The 15,227-nt window shown below is 47.0% G+C and overlaps 1 protein-coding gene across 3 annotated transcripts in view; it reads right to left on the bottom strand.

Annotated features, from left to right (window-relative positions):
* GPR107 (G protein-coupled receptor 107) overlaps positions 1-15,227 on the bottom strand; it is an 87,790-nt gene that overhangs the window by 30,639 nt on the left and 41,924 nt on the right. For all 3 annotated transcript variants that reach the window (XM_032165419.2, XM_058445168.1, XM_058445169.1), the window contains 5 exons: positions 10,004-10,079; positions 8,858-8,931; positions 8,335-8,452; positions 4,897-5,027; positions 1,951-1,994 (listed from right to left, as the gene is read on the bottom strand). In XM_032165419.2, the coding sequence (XP_032021310.1) occupies positions 1,951-1,994; positions 4,897-5,027; positions 8,335-8,452; positions 8,858-8,931; positions 10,004-10,079 (443 nt within the window). The remainder of the gene's footprint in view (positions 1-1,950; positions 1,995-4,896; positions 5,028-8,334; positions 8,453-8,857; positions 8,932-10,003; positions 10,080-15,227) is intronic.

The following is a 15,227-nucleotide window of genomic DNA, read 5'->3' as shown; positions in this document are numbered from 1 at the left end:
TATAATACGATAAAAGAAAAATAAGGACAAGAATATCCCCAAACAGGCTGGGCGTGGTGGTTCAGATATGTAATCCCAGCACTTTGGGAGGCCGAGGCAGGCGGATCACTTGAGGTCAGGAGTTCAAGACCAGCCTGGCCAACGTGGTGAAACCCCATCTGTACTAAAAATACAAAAATTAGCTGAGCATGGTAGCAGGGACCTGTAATCCCAGCTACTTGGGAGGCTGAGGAAGGAGAATCGCTTGAACCCAGAAGGCAGAGGCTACAGTGAGCAGAGATCGTGCCACTGCATTCTAGCTTGGGAGACAGAGCAAGACTCTGTCTCAAAACAGAAGAATATCCCCAAATTAGCCGGGCGTGGTGGCAGGCGCCTGTAATCCCAGCTACTTGGGAGGCTGAGGCAGGAGAATTGCTTGAACCCAGGAGGTGGAGGTTGCAGTAAGCCGAGATCACGCAACTGCACTCTAGCCTGGGCAAAAAAGAGCAAAACTCCGCCTCAAAAAAAAAAAAAAAAAAAGAATATCCCCAATTATTCCCAGAGGTGGATTTGTACTTCCTACCTTGGGTTTTTCTAATGATGGCAGGGTGCTTTACTGGGCTCCAAGAAAGGCTATGTAGCCCGGCTAGAAGCAAAAGCTCTGTGACTCCTACTTAAAGCCACTGAAAAGAACCTATCACAAGAGGACACTCCAGAGGGAAAAGAAGGGAACCTGGTATCTTTGAGGGAAAAAAACGAGAAAACGAGAGAAGTGCTATTCCCAGGACTAGAAAGAAAACAAAAGCTGGTGCAGGTCGCAGAAGCTGCGTGGGCCTTGGGAGGCTGGCCTCTGACCAACCAAGGCTCCTAGCCTGGGTGTGACTTGCACACAGGCTGCCTAGCAGCAAAAGTTACGTGAGCCTGGACAGCAGGAATGCCATACTATCTGTTCCAGGCCCAAACTGGCGAGATCCTCCAGAATACTGTGCCCTAAATAACAACCTAGGGCTGACCCTGGCGTGAAGCCTCAAAGTCATGTTTAATTTAATTTACTTAAAGAAATAATGCATTATTAGTTATATACCAGGTTTATGAAATAAGATTGACAGCTACTACACATTTTCCAGATTCTCTAAAATGAATCTACATTGGCTTTATAATCAGAAATAGGGTCAGCAACAAAACTTTATTAACAACAAAAACCTGTTTTATTTATTATTCATAACCTGCGTTAAAGAATGTTAATATCCACACTGGGTGTACGATATCATGGATCCAGAGACCGTTCTGAGCTTTCAGAGAGAGAGCACTACTCCTTAAACCCTTGTGGTCTGAAATTCTCACTTGTGCTATGGCAGCCTGTGGTCATGAACATTATTCAAATAAGCCCAGAACCACACAAAACATTTTCTCTGCAGCTTTTCTTCTGATTTAGGAGGCATGACCGGAAAGTCAAGGAGATGCAAAAGGGCTATAAAGGGCACAACCATTTCAATATCAGGTAGTTTTCAAGGTTCCTTCTGTCATCAGAGTCTTGCTTTAAATGAATACTGACACATCTATTTTGAAAGTGTGTTAAATCAGCCGGCAGGATTGCTTTACACATAGCCATCTCCAATCCATTATCCCTCCTGTTCTCACAGAGAAGTGTTATCTGGCCCTTCCAAGACAAGATTTTCTCTTCCTGACTCAGTTTTGAGAAGGTGAAAATCACAATCACGAGTGGAAATGAAATGAATCATCTTAATAAGCAGCAGTCACCCCCAACCTCCTCCTTATACAACTGACTCAACACCTCCTTCTCCAAACTACCCCTGGCTGCTCTCACAAAGTGGGCCCCAGGCCTCCCCTAGCTCTCCTCCCAGGAAGACAGCATCTTGAGACCATAGGCTGCCTCTACTCCTCCACAGTGCCCCAGCACGTGGGTTCAGAGCAAGCTGAGCAACACAAAATGAGCACAAGGGAACTTGCCTTTTCCATCTGTTGCTGATGCTTCTTGTAAATGTCTGATTGACCTAAAAATAAACATTTAGAGAACAAAAAGTTAGCTGACAAATCTGCACTCCTCTCTATTTCCAGCTCTAGTAACTTGAGGCTGAATTTCTCAATTACATGCTGAAAGGTTGGACTACATCACTTTAGAGCACTCTCCCTAAAACGGGGGATGGTTGATATCAACACGTCTGAGGTAAAGTCGCCCTCTGCTGGCCAAATCTGTGGCAATAAGGCTAGCAGGGACCAGAGCGTGAGGAGAAAACAAAACTCCATCATTTAATGCTCCCGTTAATCTCTCACTCCCACAACCACCCCACCCAACGCTCCCATGACAATGGAGCATCACTGAGCTCACCTGCCACCAGAAGAGAATAAACCCTAGAAGAAAGTCACCAGCTGACTTGTAGAGTCTAGGTCTAAGAGCTGTGAACATACAGCTCCGTGCAAACTCATTGAGTGGAGATTTTTAACATTGCTGAAAAATGCCAGCCTCCAGGGACACTGTCTGGGGCTGTGATGTGCTGCTACCTAATGACCACCATTACATTTCAGGCAGAGGAACATTAACATTATCACAGAAGCCGCAGGTGAGAGGTGGAGGCACCATGAAAAGCCACCAACAGAGACTTTCCTGAGGACTGAACAGGGCACAGGCAGACAGGCTGTGTGAGGGAAGGTGGCTGTGGTCTGACACTGTCACTCACTCTTGTCAGCAAATCAATTGTTCTTCCTAAATCCTCCGTAATTTGCCCACCTGTGAGAGGGGTTATCTGCTTGAGAACTGAATGGAACACCACACGAAAGCTAACCAGCACACTGCTGGCCCTGAAGCAATGCTGGGTGAATCGGGATATTTACAAGTATTATTTTATTTATTTATTTAGAGACAGAGTCTTGCTCTTGTCACCAGGCTGGAGTGCAGTGGCATGATCTTGGCTCACTGCAACCTCCGCCTCCTGGGTTCAAGCAATTCTCCTGCCTCAGCCTCTCGAGTAGCTGGGACTACAGGCACATGCTACCACGCCCAGCTAATTTTTTAATTTTTAGTTGAGATGGGGTTTCGCCATGTTGGCCAGGATGGTCTCAATCTCTTGACCTCGTGATCCGCCCGCTTCGGCCTCCCAAAGTGCTGGGATTACAGGCGTGAACCACCACGCCTGGCCTAAAAATATTATTTACCTTGAATCACCTCTCCAGTACTTGCTTTTTTCATTTTACAGTAATTTTTAGGATATTTACCTTAAGAAATTTTGCCATTTGGAATCTGCTCATTAGTGTTGTAATTAACAAGGGGCAGGAAATGGCTGCTTACACCTCGACAGCTTGTTGGGGTTCCTTATATTTGACTGTTCTGATAGTGGCATGTGTAAAAGTAGGGTGTGAACCTCTGTTCCCTAATGAGGTGCTCTTATCGATCTGGAAACAATGCTGGACATCCTATGTTACAGATACCCGAGTGACTAATTCCTGTGCAGGACGGCAGGAGGCTGCAGTGAGGAGGAAGAGTCATTCATATTCCACTGGGTGCGGTAGCTCATGCCTATAATCCCAGCACTTTGGGAAGATCACTTGAACCCAGGAGTTTGAGACCAGCCTGGACAACATGGCAAAACCCTGTCTACAAAAAATTGGCTGGGTATGGTAGTGTGTGCCTGGGGTCCCAGCTACCCAGGAGGCTGAGGTAGGAGCATCGTTCATACTGTCTTCTATGCTGGTAGCTGTCTGCTGAACTGATACGAGATCATGTGTGATGTATGATGGAATTAGGGTGAAGAGTGAATCTAACTGGCTGGAATGAGAAGTACTCTCCATTGGCACCATGTTATAAACAATGAGAGTAACTGACAAACCCCAGGATCCTCAAAAATATTAATTTACTGGATGGGGCATTGCAATAAGAAGCACCTCAGCCAGGTGCGGTGGCTCATGCCTTGTAATCCCAGCACTTTGGGAGGACAAGGCAGGCGGATCACCTGAGGTCAGAAGTTTGAGACCAGCCTGGCCAAAATGGCGAAACCCTGTTTCTAGTAAAAATACAAAAAAAATTAGCCGGGCATGGTGGCATGCACCTGTAATCCCAGCTACTCAGGAGGCTGAGGCAGGAGAATCACTTGAACCCGGGAGGCAGAGGCTGCAGTGGGCCGAGATTGAGCCATTGCACTCCAGCCTGGGCAACAAGAGTGAAACTCCATCTCGGGTTAAAAAAAAAAAAAAAAGAAACACTTCACTTCAAATGGAAGGCAGGGGTAAATCTATTTTCTTTAAAATGTATTTCAAAAGAACTGCATTCCAATAGCCATGGAATGAGATCACTAAGGGTAAAGTGTTTTATTGCTGCTAGCCTTCTGAATTTCTACCACTTTGCATGTGATTTAATAAGGATATTTTCTCATCAACCACTGACTTGACACTAACACTTCTTTACACAGACCCAATGCACAATCTATGCATCTAAACACTGCCATTTCCAGGAATGGAGCAATCCATTCTGAAAATATCAAAAATGTTTGTGTGCTGAGAACTATCACTAGTTTTATGTTAATGAACTTCCTCATTTTCCACCTAAGTTGGCAAGAACTGGCTGTTTATGGGATTTCTCCAACTCCCTACCACCACCACAAATTCAGGCTGCTGCTTTAAGTTACTACCAAGTTCTCATTTCCCAATTCCTCTCTATTGTCTTAGAACTCTGTTAAATGCCAGCTCATGGTGATGGATTAGCTCTGCCAGAATACCCTGAGTAACTGGAAAAAGACACAGGGTTCTGCCCCTGGAGGCTGATTCAGGTCAGTCTGGGACTCAGAAAGCTGTACTTTTAAACACACATCCCACGTGGCTGAGATCAATTTGGGAATGGCCAGTTCAGCTGTCCGGCTTGACAGCCAACCTGTCATGTGGCCTCCCTCCCTGTGAGCTACTCACCACACCACTGGGAAGAGGATGGCACCACAACACAACAGGTCGACCAGAAATAGAGAGTCCTTCCACAAGCCATATTCAGTCGTGCCCTCCTCGGTGGACTCTATGATGATGTAGGCTACATTTGCCAGGACCTACAGACATGAGAATTTGCTGAGGCCCCAAGGCATGGGTGGACTGTTATGATGCTAGCAGCCCCAGTGTGGGGTGTACACCTTGGCCTCCAGACCTGCGATCCGCGACCACAGCATTCTTTCCAGTCCCACGTACTCTTCCAGAACTCTGCCACTCTGCTATCAAGGAGAGTCTCTGTGCCATCCCCCTGAATCTGGACAGGCCTGTAATTGCTCTAATACAGTAAGAATGGAAGTGCTACTGTGTGATTTCCAAGGTAGATAAAGCTTCCACCCAGCTCTCTTGGGACCTTTGGAGCCCTAAGCCTTCTTGTAAGAAGTTTGGCTACCCTGAAACTACCCTGCTGTACAGACCATGCAGAGACGGAAAGGCCCCCCAGGAGCCCCGGCTGTCCCAGTCCCCACCTGAGCAAGCTTCTCAGCCCAGAAGACAGATGCGAGTGGAGACTTCAAGATGCTCCCAGCCACGGTGTGACTATGACCACAAGACCCAAGTCAGACCTACCCAGCTAGCCACTCTTGAATTCCTAACCCACAGAAACTGCGAGAGAGAATGAAAGGTTATTGTTGTTTTAAGTCGCTGAGTTTTGGGGTGATTTGTTATGCAGCAGCAGATAACAAGGACACTTTGCTTTTCAGGTACCCCAAACCCAGTGGAGTCACTCAGGTGCTGGACCGCTGGACAGGTGGCACTTAACACCCTATTTAGCCATAATGCCCATACTTTTCAGGCCATGGTGCTCAGTGACAATAACTCATCTAAGTGCCAGACGATGGAACTGTGTTTTCAGAGACCAGAGCGGTGAGAATGGCTGATGCCAGCCCTACAGCTGAGTGGCCACACTGCTGCTCACAGGATCATTCAAGTCTAGGTCCTCCCCACACAGGACATGGCGAGTTCTTCCACTGAGGTTCACCAGTCTGCACACTGCTTCTCCCTCCAAAGGTAAGGCTTTGCCTCATATACTCAGGCCCATTATTAGGCTCTTAGCGTAAGTCTTTATAAAAAGTCTTTCCGCTGGCTAAACTGAGATGCCGCAGAGCATAAGGGAAATTTACCACTTATAATACTTCCTTTTGAAGATTACCACTGGGAATGGATGCAGAGATTATCATTCCAGCTATACACCCCATGAGAAGTCCCTGGTCCCAAATACTCTGCCTGACTTGCTATAAAGGTAATCCTGCACACTTTGCATGTAAAATCGGTAGTGCTATTATTTAGGAAGTCTCTAAGTGTAATTTCTCTTTCTATACAGGACTTAGAATCAAATTATCTGAAATTTCATTTAATACTAATGCAAAAATTATCTGAAATTTCAGCATCTCCAATGACACCCAGCTTCTGGGTTCTTCCCTGTCCCACGCTGCTCGTGAAGCCCTGTCTATCCAAAACATTAGCATCTGTGGCTCCATCTAAAAAGACAAAGTAGGGCTGGGTGCGGTGGCTCATACCCATAATCCCAGAACTTTGGGGAGCCAAGGTGGAAGGACTGCTTGAGTCCAGGAGTTTGACACCAGCCTGGGCAAAATAGTGAGACCCGACCTCTACTAAAAAAAAAAAAAATTAGTCAGGCGTGATGGTGCGCGCCTGTGGTCCCAGCTACTCGGGAGACTGAGGCAGGAGGATCGCCTGAGCCCAGGAGTTCAAGGCTGCAGTGAGCCATGATCACCACTGCACTCCAGCACGGGCGACAGAGTGAGACCCTGTCTCAAAATAAGAAGACAAAGTAGAAAACAAAGGCTTTCAAATCTTAAATTCAAAATTCCATTTTGTCCTTAATTCACACACTACATGAGAGACAGAACGTTCCCAGTGTTGAACAACGTGTCAGGAGTGTTCTTGAAACACCATTTTGCATGGACATCATCTACTCCTTCCTTAGAAACTTTCTGTCACTGCCCATGGCCAAAAGGAAGCAGTTTTAACTTTTCAGGCTGACATTCAAGGCCCTCCCAGACTAGTTCTATTGTCTAAATACTCCTAACTTTCTTAATTTGTTAAATGTCCTTGTTTTCTCAGACTGATGATTCCATGGAACTCTGTGTGTTTGTCTTTCAGGGAAGCCCAGGACAGGCTTCCTGGAAGGCTGTGCCCCACGACAGCATAGTTCAGGCTGGTGGGGGGGAGACTCTAGAGGGATGAGGGAATCTACTAAAGGGAAGAGGCACACGCACAGCCGGGTGACAACCCAGGCTCCGTCATTCACAAGTCCGAGACCTCAGCAGGCTGTAGGACTCAGTCTGGCTGAAGAAGTGGCCCCGGTGGCTCGAAAGCCAAAAGACCGGCACAGTCCCTCAGCATGTTTTGCTCAGCAGGCAGCAAGGTCATATGTATCTACTGCCATGCCACTGCCTCTGTCACATTCCTTTCCTTCAACACCCAGGCCAGCCCCATCTCTGTTACAAAGCCCTCCTTGATCCTTCCAACTTGAGGGCTTACTCTCTCCTTGGAAACCATGAGCAATTGGCCTGTCCCATTCATGTGATGTCAACACACATTCTTCATTATTGAACGTAAGGGTGGATGAGGTCTGTCAGAACTCGGAGAGAAGCTTTGCTGCAAAGTCTGCCAGAGTTGGGAGGGCTGATCTGGGTGCCTCAGGAGTTGTCCCCTTCCACCCCCAACCTTCCACATTTACTCTGTGCTCCAAAATGTGAGAACAGCTCACGGGGCCAACTCCGTCAAGCAGATGCTGTCTGGTCAAGCACAGCAGGGTAGTTGTGCGTCCCTGCTAAAACCTCTCTGTTCATTGTAAGTTCTTTACATCCAAGTCCTGCTTCCAGTAAGACAAGGCTCCTCCCCCAAAAGACTCACAGCCTTGCAAGGCTGGCCTCAGCCCTCGGCCCCAAACATGGTAAGGATTCAGGAAATGTTTGCCCCCATGTCTACTACCATATTCTACCTGTGGAAACTCACTGGTGTAGTGCACGGTTTTAAAATACTTTGTTAATAAAATCACTACATCTCTGAGCTTCCTCGCCAAGGGCACCATTTAGTTATGAAGCAAATGATGCAGAAGAGAAAACAGTACTGTGTGTTACTGTGTGTCTCCCTATACTGTCAGCAGCTCTCTACTCAAAATCTAGGTGCTCAAAGGCCAGTGGCTGACTGATGGCCAAGCATCTCCCAGTGCAATGACCCGAAGTCTATTCAGAATTCAGAAAGAGAATCCCAGTCTTCAACATCCACTAGCAGAAGCTGGGGTTTCAGGGTGAGCTGACTCCCTCTTCCCATACAGGCTTGAAGCTGAGCCCTGCTAAGTGCCAAGAAAGGAAGTGACAAACGGGACGAGGGCTCTTTTACCTGGAGTGGAATGACAATCATGAAGATCTTTTTGTCTTTATCAGAAAGGATGTGCTTAATGAAAGCCCAGCCAGTGCCAATGAGTGCAATGGTGATGAAGAGTAGTGCCCCTTTCAAACTGGAAGAGAAAACAAGGAACAGACACCAGAGGGTCTCGTTAGACTCTCACTGCCAGTTAGATTGCATAGCTCATTCTATGAGTTCACAAGCTTCTTACAAAAGACGGGCAGCCAAATTTACGAAATACATCATACATAGCACCACTTCCTTCAGGGAACACAAAGTTAGCTCTGCACCCCACAGCCTGAACAGCCAATGGCCGCAGGGAGGCAGGAGCATGCCACTAAGCCCGAGTTCCCAAGTCTGGACAGCTACCCACAAGCTACACTCCTCTAGTAGGGCAGGGGCCCAGACAGGCTGCCACAGGAGGGCAGGGCTGGTTAACTCAGGGCAGGTTGTTGCCCACCCCCACTTGTCTTGAATGTCATTTCATGGTGTATTTCACGTGGACCTGCATACTTACAGGTGAGTTATGTAGTACACAACAGCCCAGCCTTCGATAGGGAAGCCCTGGGAGGAGATGTAGTGGTAGTCAATCTGAAATCAAACAACTGCATTTCAGAATCACTCATTATCTACATGACTCCACAAAGAATCTTTTAACTTGGACCCAGATGGGAAATTATCCAAATCACTGTCATTTTGTGACGCTGCCACTGGATATATTATTGCCTTTTCCAAGGAGGGCACTTTCAAGTACAGCAAAGAGTACATGTCTAGAGACCGTCATCCTTGCTCCATAGGCACTTGGAGGCCCACAGACAAGAGAAGTTATGATCTTACCCCCTTGGGCAAGTTCATTTTAATTTGCATAAGTTCCAAATACTCAAAGTTGAAGCTCAATTCTCACGCCTCCAGCTTTATAGCATCAATTTTCTCTCAGATAAATATGCTAATACTGAACTGAACTTCAAATCACATAGCTACATGAGAGAATATCTGGAAACATAAAAAAGTCGTGGAGGCCGGGCGCAGTGGCTCACGCCTGTAATCCCAGCACCTTGGGAGGCTGTGGAGGGCGGATCACGAGGTCAGGAGATCGAGACCATCCTGGCGAACATGGTGAAACCCCGTCTCTATTAAAAACACACAAAAAATTAGCCGGGCATGGTGGTGGGCGTCTGTAGTCCCAGCTACTCAGGAGGCTCAGGCAGGAGAATGGCATGAACCTGGGGGGAGGAGCTTGCAGTAAACAGAGATCACACCACTGCACTCCAGCCTGGGCAACAGTGAGGCCCCGTCACAAAAAAAAAAAAAAAAAGTCCGTGGAAACAAGTCAGCAGGTGGCACTCTCATCTCTAGAAATGGTAAAACAACAACAACAACAACAACAAAAAAAAAAAACAAAGAAATAAAAACAATAATAAGTGTTCTAGAAAAATTGTAGGTCTGTCAGCAGTATTAGAAGATGTCTGAAGTCTCATATGAGGGGAGGTGGTAATCATTTACCCGCACGGCCAGGCCCTCCCAGACAAGAGGAGGCTTTATGAGAAATGTATTCTTTGTCTTTGTTTCCCACCAATCTACCCCTTTCTTCAAATTTCTTTTGCCTGCTCACACAGGCATTATACATAATTTCATGAATGATCCCCAAAATGCTAATACATACCGCGTGGAACACCAAGGAAAGAGACTTAGTGAAAGGAAGAGCCGCCATCAGCCAGTGGATTTTAAATACATCGTTCCTATAAAAACAGAGAGAAAAGAATTAAAGGAAGATTCCATTCTCCCAAAGGACAGCCAAAGCTCCAGACATCAGCTATATTTATAAGGAGACAGGAAATATAATCTGTGCAAACCACAAACATTAAACTTTTTTTTTTTTTTTGAGACAAGGTCTTATTCTGTCACCCAGGCTAGAGGACAGTGGTGTCATCACGGCTCACTGCAGCCTTGAACTCGGGCTCAAGCAATCAAGCAGCTCTCGGGAAGCTGAGGTGGGAGGATGGCTTTAGGTGTATGCCACCACGCCCAACTAATTTGTTTTGTATTTTTTATACAGAAAGGGTTGTGTTGAGTTTCCCAGGCTGGTCTTGAACCCCTGGCCAAGCAATCCACACACCTCGGCCTCTCAAAGTGTTGATGTTACAGGCATGAGCCACTGTACCCAGCTAAAACTTTTTTTTTTGAGACAGAGTATCGCTCTGTCACCCAGGCTGGAGTGCAGTGGCACGAACTCGGCTCCCCGCAAACTCCACCTCCCGGGATCAAGTGATGCCCCCTACCGCCTCAACCTCCTGAGTAGCCGGGATTACAGGCGTGCGCCACGATGTCCGGCTAATTTTTGTATTTTTAGTAGAGACAGGGTTTCACCACATTGGCCAGGCTGATTTTGAACTCCTGACTTCAAGTAATCCACCTGCCTCAGCCTCCCAAAGTGCTGGGATTACAGGGGTGAGCCACCGCACTCGGCCACTTTTTTTATAAAGTACTTTTTGCTGGTAAAAAAGGCCTTGAATGGAGTCCTAAAGGAATCTCTAATACACAACTTAATGTTGTGAATGAACCTGAGGGTTATGCACTAAAGCCAGACACGATGGATTCCAACTCTTGAGTAAATGGAAATCTAACACAGGCTGCCAGCTTGTTCCCGGAAACCACCCTGGGAAAGCCAGAGGCAAGAATGAGGTAGATGGACCTGAGAAAACAGCACAGAACTCCCAGGAAAGCAGAAAGCGATTACAAATAGCTGTAGGGGAAGTCTGCAGCCCAGAGTAGCGGGGGCTGGGAGTCAGCAGTAGGGATGTGTGGGGAGAAAGAGCCAGGGTCATGCCCATTTCTCTCTCCTTTATGGCTGGTGTCTGCAAATACTCCAGGCCAATGAGACAAAGCACCCATTCCCATAACCACCGCGTCACAGATACTAGTCCACCTTTGGGCTGCTGGGCATTAAATTCCTCTACTCCTTCCCATCCCCCCCTTAGGAATTAACCTAATAGAACATATTAAGACTATTATGAGGCTAGGTGCAGTGGCTCATGCCTGTAATCCCACACTTAGGGAGGCTGAGGTGGGAAGATTACTTGAGCCCAAGAGTTTGGGATTAGCTTGGGCAAGATGACGAAACTCCGTCTCTACCAAAAATACAAAAAGTTAGCTGGGTGTGGCGGTGCACACCTGTAGTCCCAGCTACTTGGGAGGCTGATGTGGGAGGATCACTTGAGCCCAGGAGGCAAAGGCTGCAGTGAGCCGTGACTGTGCCACTGCACTCCAGACTGGGTGACAGAGTGAGTCCTTGTCTCAAAACAAACAGTCTCAAAACAAACAAAAATTAAGCCAGGAGTGGTGGTGCGTCCCTATAGTTTCAGCTGTTCAGGAGGCTGAGGTGGGAGGATCACTTGAGCTCAGGAGTTTGAGGCTGCTGTAAGCCTTGATTATGCCACTGCTCCAGCCTGGACAACGTAGTGAGACCCTGTCTCAAAAAAAAAAAAAAAAAAAAAAAAAGCAAAGAATACAGGCAGCCACAAAAGTGGAAATGGTTAATGAGTCCCTAAAATGATAATCCACATCACCAATATTCAGAGAAATGCAAAATAAAGCAAGATACCACTTTACATCTATCAGATTGGCAAAAATTAAGATGTCAGTATTGGTGAGAATGTGGAGAAACAGCAAACCTTATTATGTATGCATCACTGGTAGATGTATAAACCTATATGCCACACTGGAAGGCAATCTGGCCTTTAACGAAATTAACTGATGGCTGGGTGCAGTGGCTCATGCCTGTAGTCCCAGCACTTCGGGAGGCTGAGGCAGGAGGATCTCTTGAGGTCAGGAGTTCAAGACTAGCTTGGCCAACACAGTGAAAACCCGTCTCTACTAAAAATACAAAAATTAGCCCAGCATGGTGGTACATGCCTGTAGTCCCAGCTACTCAGGAGGGTGAGGCAGGAGAATTGCTTGCACTCAGGAGGCGGAGGTTGCAATGAGCCAAGATGGTGCCACTGCACTCCAGCTTGGGTGACAAAGTGAGACTCTGTCTCAAAAAAAAAAAAGAAAAGAAAAGAAAAGAAAAGAAAAGAAATTAACTACCCATGGCACAGTGTGCTTCCTTCTGGGGCTGCAGCTCAGAGGCTGCACAGATCCACAGGGGATCTTCGGAAGTTCATGCCAGCACTGGCTGGGGTAGCAAGGAGATGTAGGCAGTCCGGGCGTGTGTCCATCACTAAAGGACCAAAGCAGTCAAATGTGAGGACACAGAGCATGGGATGCTGTGAAGTAGGTAAAAATCAATGAATGAGACGCACACTCAGCCACATGGCTAGATCGCAGAAAGGATATTACTGAGTAAAAAATGTACAACAACGTCTATAGATATTGTATGTAAATTTAAAATAAATGCAACACCAATAAACAGTACTTATCTATAAGAATATAGAAATATAAAAAAAAATCAGGCCAGACGCAGTGGCTCATGCCTATAATCCCAGCACTTTGGGAGGCAGATCACTTGAGGTCACGAATTGTAGGCCAGTCTGGCCAACAAGGTGAAACCCCGTCTCTACTAAAAACACAACAATTAGCCGGGCATAGTGGCGAGCGCCTATAGTCCCAGCTACTCAGGAGGCTGAAGCACGAGAATTGCTTGAATCCGGGAGGCGGAGGTTGCAGTGAGCCGAGATTGCACTACTGCACTCCAGCCTGGGGCACAGAGTGAGACTAGGTCTCAAAAAAAAAAAGAAGTCCAAAAACGTATATGCAACACATTTGAGCAGTTCTCCAAGGCTGGGAAGGAGTGGGAGAGGGGACAGGAAATGAAGGGGAACCACAGAGCAGGAAAGGGGCCTGGCACCGAGTGAGAATGAGAGTGTGCCACAAAGGGATATCAGTTTCTGGGCTCATTTCCTCCCTGGTACTTTCCTGTTCCAGGGCCCACCTACCTAAAGGTCAAAAGGGAAGTCAAGGCCAGAATAGTCTGGAACTACTGAATGCCAATGAGATTTACCCAGAGTGTAAACCACCCACCACAAAGAGCTGGGCTCATTCACACTCTGGCAACCTTGACTTGCAGTCCATGGTTAGAACATCTACGATGGGGCAGAGATGTGATGGAAAGAATAAGCCTCGCTGACCTCGGCTCAAATACTAGTTCTCCCTACACTCGAAGTTGGGAGGGGCCTGACACATACTAGCAAGCAGACCCGGGTTCCAGTCCCAGCTCTGTTGGGTGACACTGGCTCTCGTTTCCCCTCTCTGGGCCTCAATAAATGAGGCAAAGATCTCTCAGTTGTTGCCAGCTTTCAGGGGCCAGTGAAATGCGCCTGGCGGCCTTGGTCATATGCTTTTATATCATGTGAGTTTCCAGCCTACCAGAACTGACTCTAAGACTCCTGAGAAAGCATGGGAAGGACTTAAATGAGACCTTCCCCCATGCACACTATACTCCAACAAAAATTACAGATGAGACTTGTACACAATAGGTCAGCCTCATTTAACCACAGATTGAAAACTGTTACCACGGTCTGGGCACAGTGGCTCATGCCAGTAATCCCAGCACATTGGGGGGCCAAGGCGGGTGGATCATGAGGTAAAGAGATCAAGACCATCCTGGCAACACGGTGAAACCCTGTCTCTACTAAAAATACAAAAATTAGCCAGGCATGGTGGCGGATGCCTGTAGTCCCAGCTACTTGGGAGGCTGAGGCAGAAGAATCACTTGAACCTGGAAGGTGGAGGTTGCAGTGAGCCAAGATTGTGCCACTGCACTCCAGCCTGGCGACAGAGCGAGACTTTGTCTCAAAAAAAAAAAAAAAAAAGAAAGAAAAAAAAGAAACTATTACCACAATTTGATATAAGCGAACCAGTGACAATGACTATTGCCACCAATAACTAAAGGAAAATTAAAACACCACTGAACCCCTGGCTACTCAACTATTTTATAAATACCTCATGTTTGGATGGCACCCTGATTTGCAAAGCCCTCTCATATACATTATCTTAGGGGGAATCACAGAACAAGTCTAAGAATCCAAGACTCTTACAGGAAGGCAGAGTAACTATTACTGTCCCAGTTTCATAGCCAAGAAAAAAGAGATTTAGAGTGAAGCAAGGCACACAGGCAGTCACTGTCCAAGTTCACACCTGAAATCAGATCTGACTCCTAGTTCTTACTTTTCCAGTAAAGACAAAAGTAGAACTTTCTTTAAAAAAAAAAAAAACAAAAAAACCAAAACTGAGGCGGGGCACGGTGGCTCATGCCTGTAATCCCAGCACTTTGGGAGGCCAAGGCAGGTGGATCACCTGAGGTCAGGAGTTCAAGACCAGCCTGGCCAACATGGCAAAACCCTATCTCTACTAAAAATGCAAAAATTAGCCAGGCATGGTGGCAGGCACCTGTAATCCCAGCTACTCGGGAGGCTGAGGCAAGAGAATCGCTTGAACCTGGGGGACAGAGGTTGCGGTGAGCTGAGATCTCACCACTGCACTCTAGCCTGGGTGACAAAGCGAGACTGTGTCTCAAAAAAAAAAATAAAAATAAAAAACCCACCCCAAAACTTTTATGGCCTAAGTTTTTATAACCTTCCCTCCTTCCATCTGCCTCTCTCTTAGAGACAGTCTTATTCTGTGTCCCAAGCTGGAATGCAGTGGCACAAACATAGCTCACTGCAGCCTCGAACCCTTGGGCTCAAGCAATCCTCCCACCTCAGCCTCCCAAGTAGTGAGCACTACAGGCGTGCAGCACCACAACTGGATAATTTTTGTTGTTGTTGTTTTGTGCAGTGGCACAATCTCAGCTCACTGCAAGCTCCACCTCCCGGGTTCACACCATTCTCCTGCCTCGGCCTCCTGAGTAGCTGGGACTATAGGCGCCCGCCACCACGCTAGGCTAACTT

Source organism: Hylobates moloch, unplaced genomic scaffold, assembly GCF_009828535.3.
Source record: "Hylobates moloch isolate HMO894 unplaced genomic scaffold, HMol_V3 SCAFFOLD_10, whole genome shotgun sequence".
NCBI classification, from domain to species: domain Eukaryota; kingdom Metazoa; phylum Chordata; class Mammalia; order Primates; family Hylobatidae; genus Hylobates; species Hylobates moloch.
The sequence above is the reverse complement of the archived record's forward strand: the minus strand, read 5'-3'. Positions and strand labels throughout refer to the sequence as shown.